A 26,731-nucleotide genomic window follows, 5' to 3' on the forward strand; every position below is an offset into this window, starting at 1 on the left:
TCTCCAAAGTATTCCTTGGAACGCTTAGCATCAACATCGCGGTGGCGTATAGCCATGCGAGATTTCCAAATGCCGTGCAGAGCCAAAACCATCACCACATCATACGGCAACCCGCCGTCATTGTCGATGGGTATAAACCTGATTCCGTAGGCGTCTAGAGGGAAATCTTTCTTCAAAGTCCTCTGAAGCACGTCCCAAAAAAAGACCCCATCCCAACATTCTAAAAACACGTGTTCTACTGTCTCCGGCTTTTTGCACGGATAACAGTCAACCCCCCACGGAACGTACAGTCCTTTCTCTTTTTGCCACGTTTTGACTGGTAGGACACCCGCGTGGAGCTTAAAAAAGAACGTTTTAACCCATGGCGGTACCGCCATAGATTTCACGCGTTTAAGCACATCCTGGCCTGGCCCTGCACGGTACATTGACCGGTACAGTGGAACTTGAAATACAGAGTCAACGAGATCATTATACAATTTTTTCCGCGTTACGCTACATAGGTATTCCATCGTGAAGCGGGCACGCAAAAACTGGGTCGCTTGAACAACTTCGCGGAAGTATCCCTTCATTGTCAAGACAGGGAAACGTGCTGACGCTATAACAAAATCGGGTAACACCACAGACAACTTCATTTGGCAAACAGTACGCAAAAAGGGGTCTTGTACATCCCGAAGGAAGAGAAAACGATTGACAACCTGTCGTAAAAACAAATGAGACAAGGAAAGGCCCCCGCTACGCACGCGCCGAAACAAGTTCGTTCGACTTGTTTTTTCCCACGTGGACTCCCAAATTAACACGGCGAAAACGCGGTGCAACGCCTGCACATGCGCACGCGAACAGTGTAACACCTGGAGCACGTACCATATTTTACTTATTAAGAACACATTGCAGACTGAGCCTCTTGCAAAAATGGAGAGCCCAGTGCCTTCCCATTTTTCTGCTCTATCGCGCAATTCAGCTGTCTGTCTGCGCCAATAGGGATCACTGTCCTCGTAGTTTTCGAGAGGCACACCTAAGTATTTGGTTGGCGTCGTCTGCCAGCTTATGCTTTCAAAAACCTCCGGGGCTTCTTCCCATTGGCCGTGCCAGAAACCTAAACATTTTTGCCAGTTCACACTGCTGGCACTGTATTTACAAAAGGCCTTTAGTGTCTTTACAGCTTCGCTTATGCTGCTTTTATCAATAAAGAAAAGTGCAATGTCGTCGGCATAGGCCAACACACGCACCTCACACGACTGTAGTCGAAAGCCGTTGATGGTTTTGCTTCCAATAACACTCAAACAAAACGCTTCTACATATACACAGAAAAGCAATGGGGACAATGGGCAACCCTGACGTACGCCACGTTGAACCTGCACTGCTTTGCTGAGCGACTTGTTCACAACGAGGCTAGTTGAACACCCACTATACGCCATGCGCACTCCTTGAAGAATAACAGCCCCTACATTTATATGCTCTAACATGGCTATAAGGAGCTCGTGTGATACCTGATCGAACGCCTTCTCCAGGTCTACCTGGAGCATTGCTAGAGAACCTTGAGTGCTGTCGCAACACTCAAGAACACTTCGAGCAGTATGAATGTTCGTTACTATCGACCGCCCCTTTATACCGCATGTTTGATGCGGTCCAACGATGTCCCTAATAACAGTCTGCAAACGACTCGCCAGAATTTTCATTAAAATCTTATAGTCTACATTAGTGAGACTGATTGGGCGATACCCAGATACAGCTCGGAGTTTGGCGTCATCATCTGACTTAGGAATAAAAATGGTGTGCGACTCATGAAAAGACGGTGGCAGCACACCATTCTGATACGCCTCAGCGTATAACGTACACAACACTGGACTTAGGCACTCTTTAAACTTTTTATAGAATGCAGCGCTTAGCCCATCGGGGCCAGGCGTCTTTCCCGGGCTCAACTCCTCTATAGCTTTTCTTACTTCATTCTCCGTTATGTCTGTTTCGAGCAGTGCTGACATCTCTTTGTTTAGGCATGGTAACAATCTCAAAAATTCATCCTTAAACGCCACGACATCAATAGCGTGACATGCAAACAGTTTGTCGTAAAAGTTACAAAAACAGCGTTCTATGCTGGCTTGATCTTTGTACAAGACGCCTTCGCTTTCTATTTCCGCTATCGCATTTCTGCGAGCGTACTTTTTCTCGGAGCATAAGGCTCTTTTGGTCGGCGCCTCTCCCAGCAGCATCTTTTCTGCTCTTGCGCGAACAAGCGCGCCATGATATTTGCCCTGATCTAAGACCTCGAGCTGTGCTTTAACATTCTTTATGTCATCTCTGCACGTCCCCGGCGATCTACATTCTGCTACAATAAGAGCGTCGAGATTACTTCGTAGCGTGGCTTCTTTCTTTTTCTCGTCGCTCTTCATTGCAGAAGAACGTTCGAGGCCTTTTAGCTTAACTTCTTGTTTGAACAGCTCCCACTTCCGAATGAAGTTCGTCACGTCTGAGCTGCTAAACGAGGTCCGTGCGCATGCTTCAACGGCCTCAACGAATTTATCATCTTGCAGAAGTTTGTTGTTCATTTTCCACAAACCCCAGGAGAACGCGTTTCCACGTTTAGCGGCCCTGCCTAGTGTTAACGACACCAGACAATGGTCGCTAAAAGAAACAGGGGTCACTTCGTATTTGTCACATTCACGTACGAGTTCTACGGAAAGATACACCCTGTCGAGCCGCGCATGACTATTGCCCTGAAAGTGTGTATAGCGAACGGTGCCTGCATTGCTCATGCTATCACCTGCATCTTCCAGGGCGCATCCGGCTACTATCTCATTCAGTACCACCGTACTGGCGTCTCTGAAATTGGTCGTGCTGCTTTTGTCGCGCGCTGAGCAAACACAATTATAATCGCCCATTAAAATTAAGAGCCGTTCCGTCTCACACCACGGACGCATTTCTTCAAAGAAAGCCTTCCTTTCGGCTGTATTGGTGGGCCCGTAGACACACATTACACGCCATTCATTGGAACAATACTCCAAGTCGCACACAACATACCGCCCCGTTTCCGAGGCGGTGACAGTCTTTAGAGCGGCCCCTAAGCTTCTCCGAATTAGAAGGGCGCAACCCGCAGAAAACCCGACCGCATGCGACACGCACACATCATAGCGCGCAATAAAGGGCCGCACCATACGATCCGTCTGGTCCTCCCTCCCAACTTTGGTCTCTTGCAAGGCCACGATGTCCAAATCCTCATCTGTTACGAGTCGGTACACCTGATTTTGACGTCTCCGATCCGAAAATCCCCTGACGTTAAGCGTGGCGATGCGCATTGGTTTGCTCAAGTAAACCATGTTTTAGGAGGGAGCTAGACTTATCGCACAACACTTACATTCATGCAGCACGAAAAAGAACGACGCTTCATCAACTGCAAACATCCCATACACGCTCCAAAATCCCGCACTTATAAAACATTCGTATGGCCTGCGGGATTCACGGCCGCTGCAATACATACTGCCACCCTCCCCCCAGCCAAACCTAAAGCTCAAAGCATAAGCATCAGGACCACAATACCCCCTCCAAAAATACTGCCTTGACCCAACTACACTGTTGCGTTTAGTTCGTTGGCGATTCAAGACAGCAGCGCAACAACAAACACTGAGGAACAGGATGGCGACTACCTTTCGTAGTGACGTGCTGGCTAGGAGGGCGGAGCCGAAGTTTTCGTTCGGTCTGGTGGGACGTTGGGCTTCGGCTTGAAGCTCGGACGTCTCACTGAAACCGCCTTAGCCGGGGGCTCCTCGCTGCTGGTGAGTCCGTCACCCTGCTCTGTGTCGTTGCTTTCTCGTTGTCGCTTTGCCACGGCCCCACTCAGGTCCATTTGCACGGCTTCGGCTGCTAGAGCCGACACCTCCGTCGTTCCCTGACTGGCCGCTCCGGTTCCGTTGTCCTCGTTCGACGAGACGTGAGGGGGAGGCGTCTTCGGCTCGACCGGCTGCTCCTTTTCAGGAACGCGCTGGCCAGCCTCGGCCTCGACCCGCCCCGCCGACGTCGACTCCTTCACCGCCTTGTCGGCTACTCCTGCAGCTGTCTCCTCCGCTTCTGCCTCGTCCATGAGGTTTTCGCGGAGGTCGTCCTCCCTCGCTGGACCGGTGATGCTGGCGTAGGACTTAACGCAGGCGCTTGCATCATGCCCGAAGCGACGGCACGAAGAACACTTCGGAACCTTGCATTCTCGCCTGACGTGCCCCTTGAGGTTGCAACGTAAGCACTGCGGGGCCCTTCCGGCGACGACGACGAGGGCCTTGTCACCCGCCACACGAAGTTCGTGCGGCAGGTCGTCGATGGTCACGCCCGCCTTCAACTTGAGGGTCACCGTTCGAAGTGTCGAGCCCTTGTCTTGGATGCCTTCGACGCGCCACCGCTCCCTGCGCACCTCGCCGACACGCCCGTAGGGCGCCAGCGCAGCGCGAACGGCGTCGTCCGGCACGTTGTGCAGCAGCCAGTGAAGCTTGAGGCGGGCTTCTTGATTAGACGGGTCGATAACAAGGCACCGACGATCCTTCACCTTGATATCAGCGAGTGCAGAAATTTTCTTTACACCCTCCGCCGACTTGAACGTCACTGCCCAAACGTGACTCATCTGGTACGCCCCCAACGCCACGACGTCGGGGAGCAGTTCCAGACGAGCCAAAACGTCCCGAAAGTCCTCAACGCGGTAAGGCCGGGCACGCATGTCGGCATGAAGAAAAACCGTGTTTAAAACCGACTGACCTGAAGGAAACTGTGGCAAAAGTACTTGGTAATCATCAGCATCCTGGGCATATATCCTGTTACCGCGGGCCGAAAGGCCCGCTGAAGCCGCTCCTTGGGCGGAGCTCGACATTCTGCGACCGCTCGCTAGCGCTACCGGAAGCAGAAAAATCATTGCGCCACGGAGGCGGGACGGAGATGCCGACTGCAAAACAGCGCACGAATGCTACCCACCTAGAGTCCGCAGTCAAAAAATATTTTCATAGAACTTTCATTTAGAAAAGGCAGCGGTAATAATCCCTAAGAAAAAAAACGTGCCCGCAACAAGCAACCGTTTCGCCTACGGGAGGGCTGGAACCTCCAACCTTTCGGTTAACAGCCGAACGCGCTAGCCGATTGCGCCACGGAGGCGGGACGGAGATGCCGAATGCAAAACAGTGCACGAATGCTACCCACCTAGAGTCCGCAGTCAAAAAACGAATCCAGAGAACTTTCATTTAGAAAAGGCACCGGGAATTATCCCCAGGAAAAAAACGTGCCCGCAAGCAGCCTTGCTGTCGCCCCCGGGGGGGCTCGAACCTCCAACCTTCCGGTTAACAGCCGAACGCGCTAGCCGATTGCGCCACGGAGGCGGGACGGAGATGCCGACCTCAAAACAGTGCACGAATGCTACCCATCTAGAGTCCGCAGTCAAAAAATGAATCCATAGAACTTTCATTTAGAAAAGGCACCGGGAATAATCCCCAGGAAAAAAAACGTGCCCGCAAGCAGCCTTGCTGTCGCCCCCGGGGGGGCTCGAACCTCCAACCTTTCGGTTAACAGCCGAACGCGCTAGCCGATTGCGCCACGGAGGCGGGACGGAGTTGCCGACTGCAAAACAGCGCACGAATGCTACCCACCTAGAGTCCGCAGTCAAAAAATGATTCCATAGAACATTCATTTAGAAAAGGCACCGGGAATAATTCCCAGGAAAAAAAACGTGCCCGCAAGCAGCCTTGCTGTCGCCCCCGGGGGGGCTCGAACATCCAACCTTTCGGTTAACAGCCGAACGCGCTAGCCGATTGCGCCACGGAGTCGGGACGGAGATGCCGACTGCAAAACAGCGCACAAATGTTACCCACCCAGAGTCCGCAGTCAAAAAATAATTCCATAGAACTTTCATTTAGAAAAGCCAGCGGAAATTATCCCCAAGAAAAAAAACGTGCCTGCAACCAGCAACCGTTTCGCCCCCAGGACGGCTCGAACCTCCAACCTTTCGGTTAACAGCCGAACGCGCTAGCCGATTGCGCCACGGAGGCGGGACGGAGATGCCGACTGCAAAACAGCGCACAAATGTTACCCACCCAGAGTCCGCAGTCAAAAAATAATTCCATAGAACTTTCATTTAGAAAAGGCAGCGGTAATAATCCCTAAGAAAAAAAACGTGCCCGCAACAAGCAACCGTTTCGCCCCCGGGAGGGCTCGAACCTCCAACTCTTCGGTTAACAGCCGAACGCGCCAGCCGATTGCGCCACGGAGGCGGGACGGAGATGCCGACTGCAAAACAGCGCACAAATGTTACCCACCCAGAGTCCGCAGTCAAAAAATAATTCCATAGAACTTTCATTTAGAAAAGGCAGCGGGAATAATCCCAAGGAAAAAAAAACGTGCCCGCAAGCAGCCTTGCTGTCGCCCGCGGGGGGGGCTCGAACCTCGAACATTTCGGTTAACTGCCGAACGCGCTAGCCGATTGCGCCACGGAGGCGGGACGGAGATGCCGACTGCAAAACAGCGCACGAATGCTACCCACCTAGAGTCCGCAGTCAAAAAATATTTTCATAGAACTTTCATTTAGAAAAGGCAGCGGTAATAATCCCTAAGAAAAAAAACGTGCCCGCAACAAGCAACCGTTTCGCCTACGGGAGGGCTGGAACCTCCAACCTTTCGGTTAACAGCCGAACGCGCTAGCCGATTGGGCCACGGAGGCGGGACGGAGATGCCGAATGCAAAACAGTGCACGAATGCTACCCACCTAGAGTCCGCAGTCAAAAAACGAATCCAGAGAACTTTCATTTAGAAAAGGCACCGGGAATTATCCCCAGGAAAAAAACGTGCCCGCAAGCAGCCTTGCTGTCGCCCCCGGGAGGGCCCGAACCTCCAACCTTTCGGTTAACAGCCGAACGCGCTAGCCGATTGCGCCACGGAGGCGGGACGGAGATGCCGACTGCAAAACAGTGCACGAATGCTACCCACCTAGAGTCCGCAGTCAAAAAATGAATCCATAGAACTTTCATTTAGAAAAGGCACCGGGAAAAATCCCTAAGAAAAAAAACGTGCCCGCAACAAGCAACCGTTTCGCCCCGGGAGGGCTCGAACCTCCAACCTTTCGGTTAACAGCCGAACGCGCTAGCCGATTGCGCCACGGAGGCGGGACGGAAATGCCGACTGCAAAACAGTGCACGAATGCTACCCACCTAGAGTCCGCAGTCAAAAATGAATCCATAGAACTTTCATTTAGAAAAGGCACCGGGAATCATCCCTAAGAAAAAAAACGTGCCCGCAACAAGCAACCGTTTCGCCCCCGGGGGGGCCCGAACCTCCAACCTTTCGGTTAACAGCCGAACGCGCTAGCCGATTGCGCCACGGAGGCGGGACGGAGATGCCGACTGCAAAACAGCGCACGAATGCTACCCACCTAGAGTCCGCCGTCAAAAAATGATTCCATAGAACTTTCATTTAGAAAAGGCAGCGGAAAAATCCCCAGGAAAAAAACGTGCCCGCAAGCAGCCTTGATGTCGCCCGCGGGGGGGCTCGAACCTCGAACCTTTCGGTTAACTGCCGAACGCGCTAGCTGATTGCGCCACGGAGGCGGGACGGAGATGCCGACTGCAAAACAGCGCACGAATGTTACCCACCCAGACTCCGCAGTCAAAAAATATTTCCATAGAACTTTCATTTAGAAAAGGCAGCGGTAATAATCCCTAAGAAAAAAAACGTGCCCGCAAGCAGCACTCTTTTCGCCCCAGGGAGGGCTCGAACCTCCAACCTTTCGGTTAACAGCCGAACGCGCTAGCCGATTGCGCCACGGAGGCGGGACGGAGATGCCGACTGCAAAACAGCGCACGAATGCTACCCACCTAGAGTCCGCAGTCAAAAAATGATTCCATAGAACATTCAGTTAGAAAAGGCACCGGGAATAATCCCCAGGAAAAAAAACGTGCCCGCAAGCAGCCTTGCTGTCGCCCCCGGGGGGGCTCGAACCTCCAACCTTCCGGTTAACAGCCGAACGCGCTAGCCGATTGCGCCACGGAGGCGGGACGGAGATGCCGACCTCAAAACAGTGCACGAATGCTACCCATCTAGAGTCCGCAGTCAAAAAATGAATCCATAGAACTTTCATTTAGAAAAGGCACCGGGAATAATCCCCAGGAAAAAAAACGTGCCCGCAAGCAGCCTTGCTGTCGCCCCCGGGGGGGCTCGAACCTCCAACATTTCGGTTAACAGCCGAACGCGCTAGCCGATTGCGCCACGGAGTCTTTTTTTTTTTTTTTTTTTCTTTATTGCCACACTCTGACAGAGAACAAGCACGCAAAGCAAGGAAAACAGGTACACAAAGCTGTAACATACCCTGATAAAACTGCTAACAGTCTTTTGCTAGCAGGAAATGGCTAAAACTGCTTAAGGTTTGTCAGCGACTCCATTACTGGAAGCCATTCCGGGGGGTCAGGCTGAGTCTTCCAAACCTCTACAATCAAACGAACAGTTTCTCCAAAGTATTCCTTGGAACGCTTAGCATCAACATCGCGGTGGCGTATAGCCATGCGAGATTTCCAAATGCCGTGCAGAGCCAAAACCATCACCACATCATACGGCATCCCGCCGTCATTCTCGATGGGTATAAACCTGATTCCGTAGGCGTCTAAAGGGAAATCTTTCTTCAAAGTCCTCTGAAGCACGTCCCAAAAAAAGACCCCATCCCAACATTCTAAAAACACGTGTTCTACTGTCTCCGGCTTTTTGCACGGATAACAGTCAACCCCCCACGGAACGTACAGTCCTTTCTCTTTTTGCCACGTTTTGACTGGTAGGACACCCGCGTGGAGCTTAAAAAAGAACGTTTTAACCCATGGGGGTACCGCCATAGATTTCACGCGTTTAAGCACATCCTGGCCTGGCCCTGCACGGTACATTGACCGGTACAGTGGAACTGGAAATACAGAGTCAACGAGATCATTATACAATTTTTTCCGCGTTACGCTACATAGGTATTCCATCGTGAAGCGGGCACGCAAAAACTGGGTCGCTTGAACAACTTCGCGGAAGTATCCCTTCATTGTCAAGACAGGAAAACGTGCTGACGCTATAACAAAATCGGGTAACACCACAGACAACTTCATTTGGCAAACAGTACGCAAAAAGGGGTCTTGTACATCCCGAAGGAAGAGAAAACGATTGACAACCTGTCGTAAAAACAAATGAGACAAGGAAAGGCCCCCGCTACGCACGCGCCGAAACAAGTTCGTTCGACTTGTTTTGTCCCACGTGGACTCCCAAATTAACACGGCGAAAACGCGGTGCAACGCCTGCACATGCGCACGCGAACAGTGTAACACCTGGAGCACGTACCATATTTTACTTATTAAGAACACATTGCAGACTGAGCCTCTTGCAAAAATGGAGAGCCCAGTGCCTTGCCATTTTTCTGCTCTATCGCGCAATTCAGCTGTCTGTCTGCGCCAATAGGGATCACTGTCCTCGTAGTTTTCGAGAGGCACACCTAAGTATTTGGTTGGCGTCGTCTGCCAGCTTATGCTTTCAAACACCTCCGGGGCTTCTTCCCATTGGCCGTGCCAGAAACCTAAACATTTTTGCCAGTTCACACTGCTGGCACTGTATTTACAAAAGGCCTTTAGTGTCTTTACAGCTTCGCTTATGCTGCTTTTATCAATAAAGAAAAGTGCAATGTCGTCGGCATAGGCCAACACACGCACCTCACACGACTGTAGTCGAAAGCCGTTGATGGTTTTGCTTCCAATAACACTCAAACAAAACGCTTCTACATATACACAGAAAAGCAATGGGGACAATGGGCAACCCTGACGTACGCCACGTTGAACCTGCACTGCTTTGCTGAGCGACTTGTTCACAACGAGGCTAGTTGAACACCCACTATACGCCATGCGCACTCCTTGAAGAATAACAGCCCCTACATTTATATGCTCTAACATGGCTATAAGGAGCTCGTGTGATACCTGATCGAACGCCTTCTCCAGGTCTACCTGGAGCATTGCTAGAGAACCTTGAGTGCTGTCGCAACACTCAAGAACACTTCGAGCAGTATGAATGTTCGTTACTATCGACCGCCCCTTTATACCGCATGTTTGATGCGGTCCAACGATGTCCCTAATAACAGTCTGCAAACGACTCGCCAGAATTTTCATTAAAATCTTATAGTCTACATTAGTGAGACTGATTGGGCGATACCCAGATACAGCTCGGAGTTTGGCGTCATCATCTGACTTAGGAATAAAAATGGTGTGCGACTCATGAAAAGACGGTGGCAGCACACCATTCTGATACGCCTCAGCGTATAACGTACACAACACTGGACTTAGGCACTCTTTAAACTTTTTATAGAATGCAGCGCTTAGCCCATCGGGGCCAGGCGTCTTTCCCGGACTCAACTCCTCTATAGCTTTTCTTACTTCATTCTCCGTTATGTCTGTTTCGAGCAGTGCTGACATCTCTTTGTTTAGGCATGGTAACAATCTCAAAAATTCATCCTTAAACGCCACGACATCAATAGCGTGACGTGCAAACAGCTTGTCGTAAAAGTTACAAAAACAGCGTTCTATGCTGGCTTGATCCTTGTACAAGACGCCTTCGCTTTCTATTTCCGCTATCGCATTTCTGCGAGCGTACTTTTTCTCGGAGCATAAGGCTCTTTTGGTCGGCGCCTCTCCCAGCAGCATCTTTTCTGCTCTTGCGCGAACAAGCGCGCCATGATATTTGCCCTGATCTAAGACCTCGAGCTGTGCTTTAACATTCTGTATGTCATCTCTGCACGTCCCCGGCGATCTACATTCTGCTACAATAAGAGCGTCGAGATTACTTCGTAGCGTGGCTTCTTTCTTTTTCTCGTCGCTCTTCATTGCAGAAGAACGTTCAAGGCCTTTTAGCTTAACTTCTTGTTTGAACAGCTCCCACTTCCGAATGAAGTTCGTCACGTCTGAGCTGCTAAACGAGGTCCGTGCGCATGCGTCAACGGCCTCGACGAATTTATCATCTTGCAGAAGTTTGTTGTTCATTTTCCACAAACCCCAGGAGAACGCGTTTCCACGTTTAGCGGCCCTGCCTAGTGTTAACGACACCAGACAATGGTCGCTAAATGAAACAGGGGTCACTTCGTATTTGTCACATTCACGTACGAGTTCTACGGAAAGATACACCCTGTCGAGCCGCGCATGACTATTGCCCTGAAAGTGTGTGTAGCGAACGGTGCCTGCATTGCTCATGCTATCACCTGCATCTTCCAGGGCGCAGCCGGCTACTATCTCATTCAGTACCACCGTACTGGCGTCTCTGAAATTGGTCGTGCTGCTTTTGTCGCGCGCTGAGCAAACACAATTATAATCGCCCATTAAAATTAAGAGCCGTTCCGTCTCACACCATGGACGCATTTCTTCAAAGAAAGCCTTCCTTTCGGCTGTATTGGTGGGCCCGTAGACACACATTACACGCCATTCATTGGAACAATACTCCAAGTCGCACACAACATACCGCCCCGTTTCCGAGGCGGTGACAGTCTTTAGAGCGGCCCCTAAGCTTCTCCGAATTAGAAGTGCGCAACCCGCAGAAAACCCGACCGCATGCGACACGCACACATCATAGCGCGCAATAAAGGGCCGCACCATACGATCCGTCTGGTCCTCCCTCCCAACTTTGGTCTCTTGCAAGGCCACGATGTCCAAATCCTCATCTGTTACGAGTCGATACACCTGATTTTGACGTCTCCGATCCGAAAATCCCCTGACGTTAAGCGTGGCGATGCGCATTGGTTTGCTCAAGTAAACCATGTTTTAGGAGGGAGCTAGACTTATCGCACAACACTTACATTCATGCAGCACGAAAAAGAACGACGCTTCATCAACTGCAAACATCCCATACACGCTCCAAAATCCCGCACTTATAAAACATTCATATGGCCTGCGGGATTCACGGCCGCTGCAATACACACTGCCACCCTCCCCCCAGCCAAACCTAAAGCTCAAAGCATAAGCATCAGGAACACAATACCCCCTCCAAAAATACTGCCTTGACCCAACTACACTGTTGCGTTTAGTTCGTTGGCGATTCAAGACAGCAGCGCAACAACAAACACTGAGGAACAGGATGGCGACTACCTTTCGTAGTGACGTGCTGGCTAGGAGGGCGGAGCCGGATTTTTCGTTCGGTCTGGTGGGACGTTGGGCTTCGGCTTGAAGCTCGGACGTCTCACTGAAACCGCCTTAGCCGGGGGCTCCTCGCTGCTGGCGAGTCCGTCACCCTGCTCTGTGTCGTTGCTTTCGCGTTGTCGCTTTGCCACGGCCCCACTCAGGTCCATTTGCACGGCTTCGGCTGCTAGAGCCGACACCTCCGTCGTCCCCTGACTTGCCGCTCCGGTTCCGTGGTCCTCGTTCGACGAGACGTGAGGGGGAGGCGTCTTCGGCTCGACCGGCTGCTCCTTTTCAGGAACGCGCTGGCCAGCCTCAGCCTCGACCCGCCCCGCCGACGTCGACTCCTTCACCGCCTTGTCGGCTACTCCTGCAGCCGTCTCCTCCGCTTCTGCCTCGTCCATGAGGTTTTCGCGGAGGTCGTCCTCCCTCGCTGGACCGGTGACGCTGGCATAGGACTTAACGCAGGCGCTTGCATCATGCCCGAAGCGACGGCACGAAGAACACTTCGGAACCTTGCATTCTCGCCTGACGTGCCCCTTGAGGTTGCAACGTAAGCACTGCGGGGCCCTTCCAGCGACGACGACGAGGGCCTTGTCACCCGCCACACGAAGTTCGTGCGGCAGGTCGTCGATGGTCACGCCCGCCTTCAACTTGAGGGTCACCGTACGAAGTGTCGAGCCCTTGTCTTGGATGCCTTCGACGCGCCACCGCTCCCTGCGCACCTCGCCGACACGCCCGTAGGGCGCCAGCGCAGCGCGAACGGCGTCGTCCGGCACGTTGTGCAGCAGCCAGTGAAGCTTGAGGCGGGCTTCTTGATTAGACGGGTCGATAACAAGGCACCGACGATCCTTCACCTTGATATCAGCGAGGGCAGAAATTTTCTTTACACCCTCCGCCGACTTGAACGTCACTGCCCAAACGTGACTCATCTGGTACGCCCCCAACGCCACGACGTCGGGGAGCAGTTCCAGACGAGCCAAAACGTCTCGAAAGTCATCAACGCGGTAAGGCCGGGCACGCATGTCGGCATGAAGAAAAACCGTGTTTAAAACCGACTGACCTGAAGGAAACTGTGGCAAAAGTACTTGGTAATCATCAGCATCCTGGGCATATATCCTGTTACCGCGGGCCGAAAGGCCCGCTGAAGCCGCTCCTTGGGCGGAGCTCGACATTCTGCGACCGCACGCTAGCGCTACCGGAAGCAGAATCCTGCGCCACGGAGTCGGGACGGAGTTGCCGACTGCAAAACAGCGCACGAATGCTACCCACCTAGAGTCCGCAGTCAAAAAATGAATCCATAGAACTTTCTTTTAGAAAAGACAGCAGGAATATTTGCCAAGAAAAAAATCGTGCCCGCAAGCAGCACTCTTTTCGCCCCCGGGAGGGTTCAAACCTCCAACCTTTCGGTTAACAGCCGAACGCGCTAGCCGATTGCGCACGGAGGCGGGACGGAGATGCCGACTGCAAAACAGCGCACGAATGCTACCAACCTAGAGTCCGCAGTCAAAAAATGATTCCATAGAACATTCATTTAGAAAAGGCACCGGGAATAATTCCCAGGAAAAAAAACGTGCCCGCAAGCAGCCTTGCTGTCGCCCCCGGGGGGGCTCGAACCTCCAACCTTTCGGTTAACAGCCGAACGCGCTAGCCTATTGCGCCACGGAGTCGGGACGGAGATGCCGACTGCAAAACAGCGCACAAATGTTACCCACCCAGAGTCCGCAGTCAAAAAATAATTCCATAGAACTTTCATTTAGAAAAGCCAGCGGAAATTATCCCCAAGAAAAAAAAACGTGCCTGCAACCAGCAACCGTTTCGCCCCCAGGACGGCTCGAACCTCCAACCTTTCGGTTAACAGCCGAACGCGCTAGCCGATTGCGCCACGGAGGCGGGACGGAGATGCCGACTGCAAAACAGCGCACAAATGTTACCCACCCAGAGTCCGCAGTCAAAAAATAATTCCATAGAACTTTCATTTAGAAAAGGCAGCGGTAATAATCCCTAAGAAAAAAAACGTGCCCGCAACAAGCAACCGTTTCGCCCCCGGGAGGGCTCGAACCTCCAACCTTTCGGTTAACAGCCGAACGCGCTAGCCGATTGCGCCACGGAGGCGGGACGGAGATGCCGACTGCAAAACAGCGCACGAATGCTACCCACCTAGAGCCTGCAGTCAAAAAATGATTCCATAGAACATTCATTTAGAAAAGGCAGCGGGAAAAATCCCCAGGAAAAAAAACGTGCCCGCAAGCAGCCTTGCTGTCGCCCGTGGGGGGGCTCGAACCTCGAACCTTTCGGTTAACAGCCGAACGCGCTAGCCGATTGCGCCACGGAGGCAGGACGGAGATGCCGACTGCAAAACAGCGCACGAATGCTACCCACCTAGAGCCTGCAGTCAAAAAATGATTCCATAGAACATTCATTTAGAAAAGGCAGCGGGAAAAATCCCCAGGAAAAAAAACGTGCCCGCAAGCAGCCTTGCTGTCGCCCGTGGGGGGGCTCGAACCTCGAACCTTTCGGTTAACAGCCGAACGCGCTAGCCGATTGCGCCACGGAGGCAGGAGGGAGATGCCGACTGCAAAACAGCGCACGAATGCTACCCACCTAGAGCCTGCAGTCAAAAAATGATTCCATAGAACATTCATTTAGAAAAGGCAGCGGGAAAAATCCCCAGGAAAAAAACGTGCCCGCAAGCAGCCTTGCTGTCGCCCGTGGGGGGGCTCGAACCTCGAACCTTTCGGTTAACAGCCGAACGTGCTAGCCGATTGCGCCACGGAGGCGGGACGGAGATGCCGACTGCAAAACAGTGCACGAATGCTACCCACCCAGAGTCCGCAGTCAAAAAACGAATCCATAGAACTTTTATTTAGAAAAGGCACCGGGAATTATCCCCAGGAAAAAAACGTGCCCGCAAGCAGCCTTGCTGTCGCCCCCGGGGGGGCCCGAACCTCCAACCTTTCGGTTAACAGCCGAACGCGCTAGCCGATTGCGCCACGGAGGCGGGACGGAGATGCCGACTGCAAAACAGTGCACGAATGCTACCCACCTAGAGTCCGCAGTCAAAAAATGAATCCATAGAACTTTCATTTAGAAAAGGCACCGGGAATAATCCCTAAGAAAAAAAACGTGCCCGCAACCAGCAACCGTTTCGCCCCGGGAGGGCTCGAACCTCCAACCTTTCGGTTAACAGCCGAACGCGCTAGCCGATTGCGCCACGGAGGCGGGACGGAAATGCCGACTGCAAAACAGTGCACGAATGCTACCCACCTAGAGTCCGCAGTCAAAAATGAATCCATAGAACTTTCATTTAGAAAAGGCACCGGGAATCATCCCTAAGAAAAAAAACGTGCCCGCAACAAGCAACCGTTTCGCCCCCGGGGGGGCCCGAACCTCCAACCTTTCGGTTAACAGCCGAACGCGCTAGCCGATTGCGCCACGGAGGCGGGACGGAGATGCCGACTGCAAAACAGTGCACGAATGCTACCCACCCAGAGTCCGCAGTCAAAAAACGAATCCATAGAACTTTTATTTAGAAAAGGCACCGGGAATTATCCCCAGGAAAAAAACGTGCCCGCAAGCAGCCTTGCTGTCGCCCCCGGGGGGGCCCGAACCTCCAACCTTTCGGTTAACAGCCGAACGCGCTAGCCGATTGCGCCACGGAGGCGGGACGGAGATGCCGACTGCAAAACAGTGCACGAATGCTACCCACCTAGAGTCCGCAGTCAAAAAATGAATCCATAGAACTTTCATTTAGAAAAGACAGCAGGAATATTTGCCAAGAAAAAAAACGTGCCCGCAAGCAGCACTCTTTTCGCCCCCGGGAGGGCTCAAACCTCCAACCTTTCGGTTAACAGCCGAACGCGCTAGCCGATTGACCCACGGAGGCGGGACGGAGATGCCGACTGCAAAACAGCGCACGAATGCTACCCACCTAGAGTCCGCAGTCAAAAAATGATTTCATAGAACATTCATTTAGAAAAGGCAGCGGGAATAATCCCCAAGAAAAAAAAACGTGCCCGCAACCAGCAACCGTTTCGCCCCCAGGAGGGCTCCAACCTCCAACCTTTCGGTTAACAGCCGAACGCGCTAGCCGATTGCGCCACGGAGGCGGGACAGAGATGCCGACTGCAAAACAGCGCACGAATGCTACCCACCTAGAGTCCGCAGTCAAAAAATGATTCCATAGAACTTTCATGTAGAAAAGGCAGCGGGAATAATCCCCAAGAAAAAAACGTGCCCGCAAGCAGCACTCTTTTCGCCCCCGGGATGGTGCGAACCTCCAACCTTTCGCTTAACAGCCGAACGCGCTAGCCGATTGCGCCACGGAGGCGGGACGGAGATGCCGACTGCAAAACAGCGCAAGAATGCTACCCACCTAGAGTACGCAGTCAAAAAATGAATCCATAGAACTTTCTCTTAAAAAAGACAGCAGGAATATTCGCCAAGAAAAAAAACGTGCCCGCAAGCAGCACTCTTTTCGCCACCGGGAGGGCTCGAACCTCCAACCTTTCGGTTAACAGCCGAACGCGCTAGCCGGTTGCTCCACGGAGGCGGGACGGAGATGCCGACTGCAAAACAGCGCAGGAATGCTACCCACCTAGAGTCCGCAGTCAAAAAATATTTTCATAGAACTTTCATTTAGAAAAGGCAGCGGTAATAATCCCTAAGGAAAAAAAACGTGCCCGCAACAAGCAACCGTTTCGCCCCCGGGAGGGCTCGAACCTCGAACCTTTTGGTTAACAGCCGAACGCGCTAGCCGATTGCGCCACGGAGGCAGGACGGAGATGCCGACTGCAAAACAGCGCACGAATGTTACCCACCCAGAGTCCGCAGTCAAAAAATAATTCCATAGAACTTTCATTTAGAAAAGCCAGCGGAAATAATCCCCAAGAAAAAAAACGTGCCCGCAACCAGCAACCGTTTCGCCCCCAGGACGGCTCGAACCTCCAACCTTTCGGTTAACAGCCGAACGCGCTAGCCGATTGCGCCACGGAGGCGGGACGGAGATGCCGACTGCAAAACAGCGCACGAATGCTACCCACCTAGAGTCCGCCGTCAAAAAATGATTCCATAGAACTTTCATTTAGAAAAGGCAGCGGAAAAATCCCCAGGAAAAAAACGTGCCCGCAAGCAGCCTTGATGTCGCCCGCGGGGGGGCTCGAACCTCGAACCTTTCGGTTAACTGCCGAACGCGCTAGCCGATTGCGCCACGGAGGCGGGACGGAGATGCCGACTGCAAAACAGCGCACGAATGTTACCCACCCAGACTCCGCAGTCAAAAAATATTTTCATAGAACTTTCATTTAGAAAAGGCAGCGGTAATAATCCCTAAGAAAAAAAACGTGCCCGCAACAAGCAACCGTTTCTCCCCCGGGAGGGCTCGAACCTCCAACCTTTCGGTTAACAGCCGAACGCGCTAGCCGATTGCGCCACGGAGGCGGGACAGAAATTCCCTCTGCAAAACAGTGCACGAATGCTACCCACCTAGAGTCCGCAGTCAAAAAACGAATCCATAGAACTTTCAATTAGAAAAGGCACCGGGAATAATCCCCAGGAAAAAAAACGTGCCCGCAAGCAGCCTTGCTGTCGCCCCCGGGGGGGCTCGAACCTCCAACCTTTCGGTTAACAGCCAAACGCGCTAGCCGATTGCGCCACGGAGGCGGGACGGAGATGCCGACTGCAAAACAGTGCACGAATGCTACCCACCTAGAGTCCGCAGTTAAAAAATGAATCCATAGAACTTTCATTTAGAAAAGGCACCGGGAATAATCCCCAGGAAAAAAAACGTGCCCGCAAGCAGCCTTGCTGTCGCCCCCGGGGGGGGCTCGAACCTCCAACCTTTCGGTTAACAGCCGAACGCGCTAGCCGATTGCGCCACGGAGGCGGGACGGAGTTGCCGACTGCAAAACAGCGCACGAATGCTACCCACCTAGAGTCCGCAGTCAAAAAATGATTTCATAGAACATTCATTTAGAAAAGGCAGCGGGAATAATCCCCAAGAAAAAAAAACGTGCCCGCAACCAGCAACCGTTTCGCCCCCAGGAGGGCTCGAACCTCCAACCTTTCGGTTAACAGCCGAACGCGCTAGCCGATTGCGCCACGGAGGCGGGACAGAGATGCCGACTGCAAAACAGCGCACGAATGCTACCCACCTAGAGTCCGCAGTCAAAAAATGATTCCATAGAACTTTCATGTAGAAAAGGCAGCGGGAATAATCCCCAAGAAAAAAACGTGCCCGCAAGCAGCACTCTTTTCGCCCCCGGGATGGTGCGAACCTCCAACCTTTCGCTTAACAGCCGAACGCGCTAGCCGATTGCGCCACGGAGGCGGGACGGAGATGCCGACTGCAAAACAGCGCAAGAATGCTACCCACCTAGAGTCCGCAGTCAAAAAATGAATCCATAGAACTTTCTCTTAAAAAAGACAGCAGGAATATTCGCCAAGAAAAAAACGTGCCCGCAAGCAGCACTCTTTTCGCCACCGGGAGGGCTCGAACCTCCAACCTTTCGGTTAACAGCCGAACGCGCTAGCCGGTTGCGCCACGGAGGCGGGACGGAGATGCCGACTGCAAAACAGCGCACGAATGCTACCCACCTAGAGTCCGCAGTTAAAAAATGAATCCATAGAACTTTCATTTAGAAAAGGCAGCGGTAATAATCCCTAAGAAAAAAAAAACGTGCCCGCAACAAGCAACCGTTTCGCCCCCGGGAGGGCTCGAACCTCGAACCTTTCGGTTAACAGCCGAAAGCGCTAGCCGATTGCGCCACGGAGGCAGGACGGAGATGCCGACTGCAAAACAGTGCACGAATGCTACCCACCTAGAGTCCGCAGTCAAAAAATGAATCCATAGAACTTTCATTTAGAAAAGACAGCAGGAATATATGCCAAGAAAAAAAACGTGCCCGCAAGCAGCACTCTTTTCGCCCCCGGGAGGGCTCAAACCTCCAACCTTTCGGTTAACAGCCGAACGCGCTAGCCGATTGACCCACGGAGGCGGGACGGAGATGCCGACTGCAAAACAGCGCACGAATGCTACCCACCTAGAGTCCGCAGTCAAAAAATGATTTCATAGAACATTCATTTAGAAAAGGCAGCGGGAATAATCCCCAAGAAAAAAAAACGTGCCCGCAACCAGCAACCGTTTCGCCCCCAGGAGGGCTCGAACCTCCAACCTTTCGGTTAACAGCCGAACGCGCTAGCCGATTGCGCCACGGAGGCGGGACAGAGATGCCGACTGCAAAACAGCGCACGAATGCTACCCACCTAGAGTCCGCAGTCAAAAAATGATTTCATAGAACATTCATTTAGAAAAGGCAGCGGGAATAATCCCCAAGAAAAAAAAACGTGCCCGCAACCAGCAACCGTTTCGCCCCCAGGAGGGCTCGAACCTCCAACCTTTCGGTTAACAGCCGAACGCGCTATCCGATTGCGCCACGGAGGCGGGACAGAGATGCCGACTGCAAAACAGCGCACGAATGCTACCCACCTAGAGTCCGCAGTCAAAAAATGATTCCATAGAACTTTCATGTAGAAAAGGCAGCGGGAATAATCCCCAAGAAAAAAACGTGCCCGCAAGCAGCACTCTTTTCGCCCCCGGGATGGTGCGAACCTCCAACCTTTCGCTTAACAGCCGAACGCGCTAGCCGATTGCGCCACGGAGGCGGGACGGAGATGCCGACTGCAAAACAGCGCAAGAATGCTACCCACCTAGAGTCCGCAGTCAAAAAATGAATCCATAGAACTTTCTCTTAAAAAAGACAGCAGGAATATTCGCCAAGAAAAAAAACGTACCCGCAAGCAGCACTCTTTTCGAAACCGGGAAGGCTCGAACCTCCAACCTTTCGGTTAACAGCCGAACGCGCAAGCCTGTTGCTCCACGGAGGCGGGACGGAGATGCCGACTGCAAAACAGCGCAGGAATGCTACCCACCTAGAGTCCGCAGTCAAAAAATATTTTCATAGAACTTTCATTTAGAAAAGGCAGCGGTAATAATCCCTAAGAAAAAAAAACGTGCCCGCAACAAGCAACCGTTTCGCCCCCGGGAGGGCTCGAACCTCGAACCTTTTGGTTAACAGCCGAACGCGCTAGCCGATTGCGCCACGGAGGCAGGACGGAGATGCCGACTGCAAAACAGCGCACGAATGTTACCCACCCAGAGTCCGCAGTCAAAAAATAATTCCATAGAACTTTCATTTAGAAAAGCCAGAGGAAATAATCCCCAAGAAAAAAAACGTGCCCGCAACCAGCAACCGTTTCGCCCCCAGGACGGCTCGAACCTCCAACCTTTCGGTTAACAGCCGAACGCGCTAGCCAATTGCGCCACGGAGGCGGGACAGAGATGCCGACTGCAAAACAGCGCACGAATGTTACCCACCTAGAGTCCGCAGTCAAAAAATGATTCCATAGAACTTTCATGTAGAAAAGGCAGCGGGAATAATCCCCAAGCAAAAAAACGTTCCCGCAAGCAGCACTCTTTTCGCCCCCGGGATGGTGCGAACCTCCAACCTTTCGCTTAACAGCCGAACGCGCTAGCCGATTGCGCCACGGAGGCGGGACGGAGATGCCGACTGCAAAACAGCGCACGAATGCTACCCACCTAGACTCCGCAGTCAAAAAATGAATCCATAGAACTTTCTTTTAGAAAAAACAGCAGGAATATTCGCCAAGAAAAAAAAACGTGCCCGCAAGCAGCACTCTTTTCGCCACCGGGAGGGCTCGAACCTCCAACCTTTCGGTTAACAGCCGAACGCGCTCGCCGATTGCGCCACGGAGGCGGGACGGAGATGCCGACTGCAAAACAGCGCACGAATGCTACCCACCTAGAGTCCGCCGTCAAAAAATGATTCCATAGAACTTTCATTTAGAAAAGGCAGCAGAAAAATCACCAGGAAAAAAACGTGCCCGCAAGCAGCCTTGATGTCGCCCGCGGGGGGGCTCGAACCTCGAACCTTTCGGTTAACTGCCGAACGCGCTAGCCGATTGCGCCACGGAGGCGGGACGGAGATGCCGACTGCAAAACAGCGCACGAATGTTACCCACCCAGACTCCGCAGTCAAAAAATATTTTCATAGAACTTTCATTTAGAAAAGGCAGCGGTAATAATCCCTAAGAAAAAAAACGTGCCCGCAACAAGCAACCGTTTCGCCCCCGGGAGGGCTCGAACCTCCAACCTTTCGGTTAACAGCCGAACGCGCTAGCCGATTGCGCCACGGAGGCGGGACAGAGATGCCGACTGCAAAACAGCGCACGAATGCTACCCACCTAGAGTCCGCAATCAAAAAATGATTCCATAGAACTTTCATGTAGAAAAGGCAGCGGGCATAATCCCCAAGAAAAAAACGTGCCCGCAAGCAGCACTCTTTTCGCCCCCGGGATGGTGCGAACCTCCAACCTTTCGCTTAGCAGCCGAACGCGCTAGCCGATTGCGCCACGGAGGCGGGACGGAGATGCCGACTGCAAAACAGCGCAAGAATGCTACCCACCTAGAGTCCGCAGTCAAAAAATGAATCCATAGAACTTTCTCTTAAAAAAGACAGCAGGAATATTCGCCAAGAAAAAAAACGTGCCCGCAAGCAGCACTCTTTTCGCCACCGGGAGGGCTCGAACCTCCAACCTTTCGGTTAACAGCCGAACGCGCTAGCCGGTTGCGCCACGGAGGCGGGACGGAGATGCCGACTGCAAAACAGCGCAGGAATGCTACCCACCTAGAGTCCGCAGTCAAAAAATATTTTCATAGAACTTTCATTTAGAAAAGGCAGCGGTAATAATCCCTATGAAAAAAAAACGTGCCCGCAACAAGCAACCGTTTCGCCCCCGGGAGGGCTCGAACCTCGAACCTTTCGGTTAACAGCCGAAAGCGCTAGCCGATTGCGCCACGGAGGCAGGACGGAGATGCCGACTGCAAAACAGCGCACGAATGTTACCCACCCAGAGTCCGCAGTCAAAAAATAATTCCATAGAACTTTCATTTAGAAAAGCCAGCGGAAATAATCCCCAAGAAAAAAACGTGCCCGCAACCAGCAACCGTTTCGCCCCCAGGAGGGCTCGAACCTCCAACCTTTCGGTTAACAGCCGAACGCGCTAGCCAATTGCGCCACGGAGGCGGGACAGAGATGCCGACTGCAAAACAGCGCACGAATGTTACCCACCTAGAGTCCGCAGTCAAAAAATGATTCCATAGAACTTTCATGTAGAAAAGGCAGCGGGAATAATCCCCAAGCAAAAAAACATTCCCGCAAGCAGCACTCTTTTCGCCCCCGGGATGGTGCGAACCTCCAACCTTTCGCTTAACAGCCGAACGCGCTAGCCGATTGCGCCACGGAGGCGGGACGGAGATGCCGACTGCAAAACAGCGCACGAATGCTACCCACCTAGACTCCGCAGTCAAAAAATGAATCCATAGAACTTTCTTTTAGAAAAAACAGCAGGAATATTCGCCAAGAAAAAAAAACGTGCCCGCAAGCAGCACTCTTTTCGCCACCGGGAGGGCTCGAACCTCCAACCTTTCGGTTAACAGCCGAACGCGCTAGCCGATTGCGCCACGGAGGCGGGACGGAGATGCCGACTGCAAAACAGCGCACGAATGCTACCCACCTAGAGTCCGCCGTCAAAAAATGATTCCATAGAACTTTCATTTGGAAAAGGCAGCGGAAAAATCCCCAGGAAAAAAACGTGCCCGCAAGCAGCCTTGATGTCGCCTGCGGGGGGGCTCGAACCTCGAACCTTTCGGTTAACTGCCGAACGCGCTAGCCGATTGCGCCACGGAGGCGGGACGGAGATGCCGACTGCAAAACAGCGCACGAATGTTACCCACCCAGACTCCGCAGTCAAAAAATATTTTCATAGAACTTTCATTTAGAAAAGGCAGCGGTAATAATCCCTAAGAAAAAAAACGTGCCCGCAAGCAGCACTCTTTTCGCCCCAGGGAGGGCTCGAACCTCCAACCTTTCGGTTAACAGCCGAACGCGCTAGCCGATTGCGCCACGGAGGCGGGACGGAGATGCCGACTGCAAAACAGCGCACGAATGCTACCCACCTAGAGTCCGCAGTCAAAAAATGATTCCATAGAACATTCATTTAGAAAAGGCACCGGGAATAATCCCCAGGAAAAAAAACGTGCCCGCAAGCAGCCTTGCTGTCGCCCCCGGGGGGGCTCGAACCTCCAACCTTTCGGTTAACAGCCGAACGCGCTAGCCGATTGCGCCACGGAGGCGGGACGGAGATGCCGACTGCAAAACAGTGCACGAATGCTACCCATCTAGAGTCCGCAGTCAAAAAATGAATCCATAGAACTTTCATTTAAAAAGGCACCGGGAATAATCCTTAGGAAAAAAAACGTGCCCGCAAGCAGCCTTGCTGTCGCCCCCGGGGGGGCTCGAACCTCCAACCTTTCGGTTAACAGCCGAACGCGCTAGCCGATTGCAGCACGGAGGCGGGACGGAGTTGCCGACTGCAAAACAGCGCACGAATGCTACCCACCTAGAGTCCGCAGTCAAAAAATGAATCCATAGAACTTTCTTTTAGAAAAGACAGCAGGAATATTTGCCAAGAAAAAAATCGTGCCCGCAAGCAGCACTCTTTTCGCCCCCGGGAGGGTTCAAACCTCCAACCTTTCGGTTAACAGCCGAACGCGCTAGCCGATTGCGCACGGAGGCGGGACGGAGATGCCGACTGCAAAACAGCGCACGAATGCTACCCACCTAGAGTCCGCAGTCAAAAAATGATTCCATAGAACATTCATTTAGAAAAGGCACCGGGAATAATTCCCAGGAAAAAAAACGTGCCCGCAAGCAGCCTTGCTGTCGCCCCCGGGGGGGCTCGAACCTCCAACCTTTCGGTTAACAGCCGAAGGCGCTAGCCGATTGCGCCACGGAGTCGGGACGGAGATGCCGACTGCAAAACAGCGCACAAATGTTACCCACCCAGAGTCCGCAGTCAAAAAATAATTCCATAGAACTTTCATTTAGAAAAGCCAGCGGAAATTATCCCCAAGGAAAAAAAACGTGCCTGCAACCAGCAACCGTTTCGCCCCCAGGAGGGCTCGAACCTCCAACCTTTCGGTTAACAGCCGAACGCGCTAGCCGATTGCGCCACGGAGGCGGGACGGAGATGCCGACTGCAAAACAGCGCACAAATGTTACCCACCCAGAGTCCGCAGTCAAAAAATAATTCCATAGAACTTTCATTTAGAAAAGGCAGCGGTAATAATCCCTAAGAAAAAAAACGTGCCCGCAACAAGCAACCGTTTCGCCCCCGGGAGGGCTCGAACCTCCAACCTTTCGGTTAACAGCCGAACGCGCTAGCCGATTGCGCCACGGAGGCTTTTTTTTTTTTTTTTCTTTTTTCTTTATTGCCTGCTTGTGACATGATACAATCGACAGACACAACGCTTGGTGGATGGATGTGAAACAGCAGCCTCTCTTATGCTGCGTCAAGAACTAAAATTTTTTCAATGATGCCAGGCTATCTAATGTTGTGATCCACTCAGGTGGGTCTACTTGCGCTCGGTAAACTTCCCTGATGTACGTTATACATTCAATAAAGTATTCCCTGACGGGTCTAGCATTCGCATCAGCATGCCTGACCGCCATACGAACTCTCCACAAACTATGTAGAGAAAGGAGCATGATCATGTCATAGGGCACTCCCCCTTCATTTTCCGTTGGAAGGTACCTAATGCCGTAAGGAGAAAGTGGCAGGTCCTTTTTCAAAGTCCTCTGCAGAATATCCCAATGAAATACTGCGTCCCAGCAATCCAGGAAGATGTGTTCAACTGTTTCTATTTTTTTGCACAAACGACAGTTTACGGACCCGTAGACAAATAACCCCTTTTCTTCCAACCAAGGATTCACAGGAAGAGTGCCACTATGCAACTGGAAAAAGAACGTTTTGCAGAGTGCTCTAACTGGCATTTTCTTAATTCTTTGAAGAACATCTTTGCCTTTTCCAGTTGGGTACAGCGACCGGTATATTGGCACGGGCAAGCATACATCAACAAGATCTTTGTACAGACGTTTCCGCGTGACAACACTCAGGTATTCTGTCGAAAATCGCACTTTCAGGAGTTTAACAGCACGCACAACTTCACTCAAAAACCCTCTCACAGACACTTGTCTTGCATCACTAGTTGACACAACAAACTCAGGGAGAGTGTGCGATAGCCTTGTCTGAATAACATGGCGCAAAAAAGGATCGCTTTCATCACGAAAGAACATGAACCGTGCGACCACTTGTCGTAGAAACAGATGTACAAGGCCCAAACCCCCTGCCTTCGCTGAACGAAAAAGGTTCGTGCGACTCGTTCTTTCCCATGTTGACCGCCACAAAAACACCGCGAACACTCGGTGTAACTTCTGAACTATAGTTCTTGACATACACAGGGCTTGTAGAACATACATTACCTTCGCAACAAGAAACACGTTACATACGGTCGAGCGTTCAAACATAGACAAGTCCCGTCCACCCCACTTGAGCGTTTTCTGTCGTGTAACCTCAATTTGCTCCTTCCAGTACTCGTCTGGGTCTCTGTAGCACTCAAGTGGCACACCTAAATACTTAACTGGACACACACTCCACTGGACGTTTGCAAATGTGGACGGCGTGGTTTCCCAATCCCCGTGCCAGAAACCTGAACATTTTTTCCAATTAATTTTGCTCCCAGTCACTTCACAAAACAAGGAGGCTTCTTTTACAGTCTCCTTCACGCTTTCTGTGTCCTCGCAAAACACGGCAATGTCATCCGCGTACGACAGTACTTTCACTTCACTTGACTGAAGCCTGATCCCGTGTACAGAACTATTTTCCAGTATTTTCAAACAAAAGGGTTCGAGATAAATCGCAAAAAGCAACGGACTCAAGGGGCACCCTTGCCGTACCGATGACAGAACGGGGAAGCTCTGACTCACGTTTTTGTTTATCACTAGGTTTGCTGTGCACTGCTTGTATGCCATCGTCACGCCTTCTAAAATGACCGACCCTAGGTTCACATGGCGCAAAATGCTTAACAACACTTCGTGCCCCACCCTATCGAAAGCCTTTTCGAGGTCAATTTGTAACATTGCCACTTTACCACCGAGTGCATCAATCATCTCTAATATACTTCGCGCCACATGAATGTTTGTGTAAATTGTCCTTCCTTTAATCCCACATGTTTGGTGAGGCCCCACTATTTCTTTAATGACTAATTGTAACCTGCTTGCCAAAATTTTCATTAAGATCTTGTAATCGACATTGGTAAGGCTAATCGGTCGTCGGTAACACTCGACTTGCAGCAGCTTCTCTGGATCGTCGCTTTTGGGAATTAAGACGATGTGACTTCTTTGAAAGGACGACGGCATTTTTTTACACTCGTACGCTCTCGTAAACACCGCGTGCAATATCACCGCTAAATCTTTCTTGAACGTTTTGTAAAAAGCGGCGCTGATGCCGTCCGGCCCTGGTGACTTGCCCTTTCCCAGTTCATCGATTGCCTTTTCTATTTCGCTAACACTTATCGGTTCCTCCAGTCTCGCCTTGACCTCTTCACCTAACTTTGGCATAAGAGACAAAAATTTACTTTCATAGTCTTCTTTAAACCAACTTTGATGATTAAAAAGATCTCGATAGTGCTG

At 51.9% G+C, this 26,731-nt stretch overlaps 3 protein-coding genes and 46 non-coding genes across 49 annotated transcripts; all 49 read right to left on the bottom strand.

Annotated features, from left to right (window-relative positions):
• Window positions 1-3,496: 3,496 nt before the first annotated feature.
• LOC144167216 (uncharacterized) lies at window positions 3,497-4,861 on the bottom strand. Its single transcript, XM_077696558.1, has one exon. It carries the CDS (start codon window positions 4,841-4,843, stop codon window positions 3,659-3,661), a length of 1,185 nt encoding a protein of 394 aa, XP_077552684.1. The 5' UTR covers window positions 4,844-4,861; the 3' UTR covers window positions 3,497-3,658.
• A 186-nt stretch (window positions 4,862-5,047) lies between these two features.
• On the bottom strand, window positions 5,048-5,121 carry Trnan-guu (transfer RNA asparagine (anticodon GUU)). Its single transcript has one exon. It is a non-coding gene; the product is annotated as a tRNA-Asn (tRNA).
• A 147-nt stretch (window positions 5,122-5,268) lies between these two features.
• Window positions 5,269-5,342, bottom strand: Trnan-guu (transfer RNA asparagine (anticodon GUU)). Its single transcript has one exon. It is a non-coding gene; the product is annotated as a tRNA-Asn (tRNA).
• A 148-nt stretch (window positions 5,343-5,490) lies between these two features.
• On the bottom strand, window positions 5,491-5,564 carry Trnan-guu (transfer RNA asparagine (anticodon GUU)). The gene has a single exon. It is a non-coding gene; the product is annotated as a tRNA-Asn (tRNA).
• A 370-nt stretch (window positions 5,565-5,934) lies between these two features.
• Trnan-guu (transfer RNA asparagine (anticodon GUU)) lies at window positions 5,935-6,008 on the bottom strand. Its single transcript has one exon. It is a non-coding gene; the product is annotated as a tRNA-Asn (tRNA).
• Window positions 6,009-6,156: 148 nt separating this feature from the next.
• Window positions 6,157-6,230, bottom strand: Trnan-guu (transfer RNA asparagine (anticodon GUU)). Its single transcript has one exon. It is a non-coding gene; the product is annotated as a tRNA-Asn (tRNA).
• A 593-nt stretch (window positions 6,231-6,823) lies between these two features.
• Window positions 6,824-6,897, bottom strand: Trnan-guu (transfer RNA asparagine (anticodon GUU)). Its single transcript has one exon. It is a non-coding gene; the product is annotated as a tRNA-Asn (tRNA).
• Window positions 6,898-7,044: 147 nt separating this feature from the next.
• On the bottom strand, window positions 7,045-7,119 carry Trnan-guu (transfer RNA asparagine (anticodon GUU)). The gene has a single exon. It is a non-coding gene; the product is annotated as a tRNA-Asn (tRNA).
• A 146-nt stretch (window positions 7,120-7,265) lies between these two features.
• On the bottom strand, window positions 7,266-7,339 carry Trnan-guu (transfer RNA asparagine (anticodon GUU)). Its single transcript has one exon. It is a non-coding gene; the product is annotated as a tRNA-Asn (tRNA).
• A 368-nt stretch (window positions 7,340-7,707) lies between these two features.
• On the bottom strand, window positions 7,708-7,781 carry Trnan-guu (transfer RNA asparagine (anticodon GUU)). Its single transcript has one exon. It is a non-coding gene; the product is annotated as a tRNA-Asn (tRNA).
• Window positions 7,782-7,929: 148 nt separating this feature from the next.
• Trnan-guu (transfer RNA asparagine (anticodon GUU)) lies at window positions 7,930-8,003 on the bottom strand. The gene has a single exon. It is a non-coding gene; the product is annotated as a tRNA-Asn (tRNA).
• A 148-nt stretch (window positions 8,004-8,151) lies between these two features.
• Window positions 8,152-8,225, bottom strand: Trnan-guu (transfer RNA asparagine (anticodon GUU)). The gene has a single exon. It is a non-coding gene; the product is annotated as a tRNA-Asn (tRNA).
• Window positions 8,226-8,323: 98 nt separating this feature from the next.
• LOC144169025 (uncharacterized) lies at window positions 8,324-13,308 on the bottom strand. Its single transcript, XM_077698020.1, has one exon. It carries the CDS (start codon window positions 13,295-13,297, stop codon window positions 12,113-12,115), a length of 1,185 nt encoding a protein of 394 aa, XP_077554146.1. The 5' UTR covers window positions 13,298-13,308; the 3' UTR covers window positions 8,324-12,112.
• Window positions 13,309-13,497: 189 nt separating this feature from the next.
• Trnan-guu (transfer RNA asparagine (anticodon GUU)) lies at window positions 13,498-13,570 on the bottom strand. Its single transcript has one exon. It is a non-coding gene; the product is annotated as a tRNA-Asn (tRNA).
• A 148-nt stretch (window positions 13,571-13,718) lies between these two features.
• Trnan-guu (transfer RNA asparagine (anticodon GUU)) lies at window positions 13,719-13,792 on the bottom strand. The gene has a single exon. It is a non-coding gene; the product is annotated as a tRNA-Asn (tRNA).
• Window positions 13,793-13,941: 149 nt separating this feature from the next.
• Window positions 13,942-14,015, bottom strand: Trnan-guu (transfer RNA asparagine (anticodon GUU)). The gene has a single exon. It is a non-coding gene; the product is annotated as a tRNA-Asn (tRNA).
• A 148-nt stretch (window positions 14,016-14,163) lies between these two features.
• Window positions 14,164-14,237, bottom strand: Trnan-guu (transfer RNA asparagine (anticodon GUU)). Its single transcript has one exon. It is a non-coding gene; the product is annotated as a tRNA-Asn (tRNA).
• Window positions 14,238-15,049: 812 nt separating this feature from the next.
• On the bottom strand, window positions 15,050-15,123 carry Trnan-guu (transfer RNA asparagine (anticodon GUU)). Its single transcript has one exon. It is a non-coding gene; the product is annotated as a tRNA-Asn (tRNA).
• A 147-nt stretch (window positions 15,124-15,270) lies between these two features.
• Trnan-guu (transfer RNA asparagine (anticodon GUU)) lies at window positions 15,271-15,345 on the bottom strand. Its single transcript has one exon. It is a non-coding gene; the product is annotated as a tRNA-Asn (tRNA).
• Window positions 15,346-15,491: 146 nt separating this feature from the next.
• On the bottom strand, window positions 15,492-15,565 carry Trnan-guu (transfer RNA asparagine (anticodon GUU)). The gene has a single exon. It is a non-coding gene; the product is annotated as a tRNA-Asn (tRNA).
• Window positions 15,566-15,712: 147 nt separating this feature from the next.
• Trnan-guu (transfer RNA asparagine (anticodon GUU)) lies at window positions 15,713-15,786 on the bottom strand. The gene has a single exon. It is a non-coding gene; the product is annotated as a tRNA-Asn (tRNA).
• A 371-nt stretch (window positions 15,787-16,157) lies between these two features.
• Window positions 16,158-16,231, bottom strand: Trnan-guu (transfer RNA asparagine (anticodon GUU)). The gene has a single exon. It is a non-coding gene; the product is annotated as a tRNA-Asn (tRNA).
• Window positions 16,232-16,600: 369 nt separating this feature from the next.
• On the bottom strand, window positions 16,601-16,674 carry Trnan-guu (transfer RNA asparagine (anticodon GUU)). The gene has a single exon. It is a non-coding gene; the product is annotated as a tRNA-Asn (tRNA).
• Window positions 16,675-16,823: 149 nt separating this feature from the next.
• Trnan-guu (transfer RNA asparagine (anticodon GUU)) lies at window positions 16,824-16,897 on the bottom strand. Its single transcript has one exon. It is a non-coding gene; the product is annotated as a tRNA-Asn (tRNA).
• A 148-nt stretch (window positions 16,898-17,045) lies between these two features.
• On the bottom strand, window positions 17,046-17,119 carry Trnan-guu (transfer RNA asparagine (anticodon GUU)). Its single transcript has one exon. It is a non-coding gene; the product is annotated as a tRNA-Asn (tRNA).
• Window positions 17,120-17,487: 368 nt separating this feature from the next.
• Window positions 17,488-17,561, bottom strand: Trnan-guu (transfer RNA asparagine (anticodon GUU)). Its single transcript has one exon. It is a non-coding gene; the product is annotated as a tRNA-Asn (tRNA).
• Window positions 17,562-17,709: 148 nt separating this feature from the next.
• Trnan-guu (transfer RNA asparagine (anticodon GUU)) lies at window positions 17,710-17,783 on the bottom strand. Its single transcript has one exon. It is a non-coding gene; the product is annotated as a tRNA-Asn (tRNA).
• Window positions 17,784-17,931: 148 nt separating this feature from the next.
• Trnan-guu (transfer RNA asparagine (anticodon GUU)) lies at window positions 17,932-18,006 on the bottom strand. Its single transcript has one exon. It is a non-coding gene; the product is annotated as a tRNA-Asn (tRNA).
• A 149-nt stretch (window positions 18,007-18,155) lies between these two features.
• On the bottom strand, window positions 18,156-18,229 carry Trnan-guu (transfer RNA asparagine (anticodon GUU)). The gene has a single exon. It is a non-coding gene; the product is annotated as a tRNA-Asn (tRNA).
• A 368-nt stretch (window positions 18,230-18,597) lies between these two features.
• Trnan-guu (transfer RNA asparagine (anticodon GUU)) lies at window positions 18,598-18,671 on the bottom strand. Its single transcript has one exon. It is a non-coding gene; the product is annotated as a tRNA-Asn (tRNA).
• Window positions 18,672-18,821: 150 nt separating this feature from the next.
• Trnan-guu (transfer RNA asparagine (anticodon GUU)) lies at window positions 18,822-18,895 on the bottom strand. Its single transcript has one exon. It is a non-coding gene; the product is annotated as a tRNA-Asn (tRNA).
• A 371-nt stretch (window positions 18,896-19,266) lies between these two features.
• Window positions 19,267-19,340, bottom strand: Trnan-guu (transfer RNA asparagine (anticodon GUU)). Its single transcript has one exon. It is a non-coding gene; the product is annotated as a tRNA-Asn (tRNA).
• A 149-nt stretch (window positions 19,341-19,489) lies between these two features.
• Window positions 19,490-19,563, bottom strand: Trnan-guu (transfer RNA asparagine (anticodon GUU)). Its single transcript has one exon. It is a non-coding gene; the product is annotated as a tRNA-Asn (tRNA).
• A 592-nt stretch (window positions 19,564-20,155) lies between these two features.
• On the bottom strand, window positions 20,156-20,229 carry Trnan-guu (transfer RNA asparagine (anticodon GUU)). Its single transcript has one exon. It is a non-coding gene; the product is annotated as a tRNA-Asn (tRNA).
• Window positions 20,230-20,377: 148 nt separating this feature from the next.
• Window positions 20,378-20,451, bottom strand: Trnan-guu (transfer RNA asparagine (anticodon GUU)). Its single transcript has one exon. It is a non-coding gene; the product is annotated as a tRNA-Asn (tRNA).
• Window positions 20,452-20,822: 371 nt separating this feature from the next.
• Trnan-guu (transfer RNA asparagine (anticodon GUU)) lies at window positions 20,823-20,896 on the bottom strand. Its single transcript has one exon. It is a non-coding gene; the product is annotated as a tRNA-Asn (tRNA).
• Window positions 20,897-21,264: 368 nt separating this feature from the next.
• On the bottom strand, window positions 21,265-21,338 carry Trnan-guu (transfer RNA asparagine (anticodon GUU)). The gene has a single exon. It is a non-coding gene; the product is annotated as a tRNA-Asn (tRNA).
• A 369-nt stretch (window positions 21,339-21,707) lies between these two features.
• Window positions 21,708-21,781, bottom strand: Trnan-guu (transfer RNA asparagine (anticodon GUU)). The gene has a single exon. It is a non-coding gene; the product is annotated as a tRNA-Asn (tRNA).
• A 149-nt stretch (window positions 21,782-21,930) lies between these two features.
• Trnan-guu (transfer RNA asparagine (anticodon GUU)) lies at window positions 21,931-22,004 on the bottom strand. Its single transcript has one exon. It is a non-coding gene; the product is annotated as a tRNA-Asn (tRNA).
• A 147-nt stretch (window positions 22,005-22,151) lies between these two features.
• On the bottom strand, window positions 22,152-22,225 carry Trnan-guu (transfer RNA asparagine (anticodon GUU)). Its single transcript has one exon. It is a non-coding gene; the product is annotated as a tRNA-Asn (tRNA).
• A 371-nt stretch (window positions 22,226-22,596) lies between these two features.
• Trnan-guu (transfer RNA asparagine (anticodon GUU)) lies at window positions 22,597-22,670 on the bottom strand. Its single transcript has one exon. It is a non-coding gene; the product is annotated as a tRNA-Asn (tRNA).
• A 368-nt stretch (window positions 22,671-23,038) lies between these two features.
• On the bottom strand, window positions 23,039-23,112 carry Trnan-guu (transfer RNA asparagine (anticodon GUU)). The gene has a single exon. It is a non-coding gene; the product is annotated as a tRNA-Asn (tRNA).
• A 148-nt stretch (window positions 23,113-23,260) lies between these two features.
• Trnan-guu (transfer RNA asparagine (anticodon GUU)) lies at window positions 23,261-23,334 on the bottom strand. Its single transcript has one exon. It is a non-coding gene; the product is annotated as a tRNA-Asn (tRNA).
• A 147-nt stretch (window positions 23,335-23,481) lies between these two features.
• Window positions 23,482-23,555, bottom strand: Trnan-guu (transfer RNA asparagine (anticodon GUU)). The gene has a single exon. It is a non-coding gene; the product is annotated as a tRNA-Asn (tRNA).
• Window positions 23,556-23,703: 148 nt separating this feature from the next.
• On the bottom strand, window positions 23,704-23,776 carry Trnan-guu (transfer RNA asparagine (anticodon GUU)). Its single transcript has one exon. It is a non-coding gene; the product is annotated as a tRNA-Asn (tRNA).
• A 148-nt stretch (window positions 23,777-23,924) lies between these two features.
• Window positions 23,925-23,998, bottom strand: Trnan-guu (transfer RNA asparagine (anticodon GUU)). Its single transcript has one exon. It is a non-coding gene; the product is annotated as a tRNA-Asn (tRNA).
• A 149-nt stretch (window positions 23,999-24,147) lies between these two features.
• Trnan-guu (transfer RNA asparagine (anticodon GUU)) lies at window positions 24,148-24,221 on the bottom strand. Its single transcript has one exon. It is a non-coding gene; the product is annotated as a tRNA-Asn (tRNA).
• Window positions 24,222-24,369: 148 nt separating this feature from the next.
• Trnan-guu (transfer RNA asparagine (anticodon GUU)) lies at window positions 24,370-24,443 on the bottom strand. Its single transcript has one exon. It is a non-coding gene; the product is annotated as a tRNA-Asn (tRNA).
• A 73-nt stretch (window positions 24,444-24,516) lies between these two features.
• Window positions 24,517-25,567, bottom strand: LOC144167217 (uncharacterized). Its single transcript, XM_077696559.1, has one exon. It carries the CDS (start codon window positions 25,565-25,567, stop codon window positions 24,560-24,562), a length of 1,008 nt encoding a protein of 335 aa, XP_077552685.1. The 3' UTR covers window positions 24,517-24,559.
• Between the last annotated feature and the right edge of the window lie 1,164 nt (window positions 25,568-26,731).

Source organism: Haemaphysalis longicornis, unplaced genomic scaffold (genome assembly GCF_048455015.1).
Source record: "Haemaphysalis longicornis isolate Haplotype H1 unplaced genomic scaffold, Haemaphysalis longicornis Haplotype H1 scaffold_2, whole genome shotgun sequence".
NCBI classification, from domain to species: domain Eukaryota; kingdom Metazoa; phylum Arthropoda; class Arachnida; order Ixodida; family Ixodidae; genus Haemaphysalis; species Haemaphysalis longicornis.

What these genes read in the sequence shown, in the direction of transcription:
- LOC144167216 (XM_077696558.1), bottom strand. Translation starts at nt 4,843, where the DNA reads ATGTCGAGCTCCGCCCAAGGAGCGGCTTCAGCGGGCCTTTCGGCCCGC.
- LOC144169025 (XM_077698020.1), bottom strand. Translation starts at nt 13,297, where the DNA reads ATGTCGAGCTCCGCCCAAGGAGCGGCTTCAGCGGGCCTTTCGGCCCGC.
- LOC144167217 (XM_077696559.1), bottom strand. Translation starts at nt 25,567, where the DNA reads ATGTTTGAACGCTCGACCGTATGTAACGTGTTTCTTGTTGCGAAGGTA.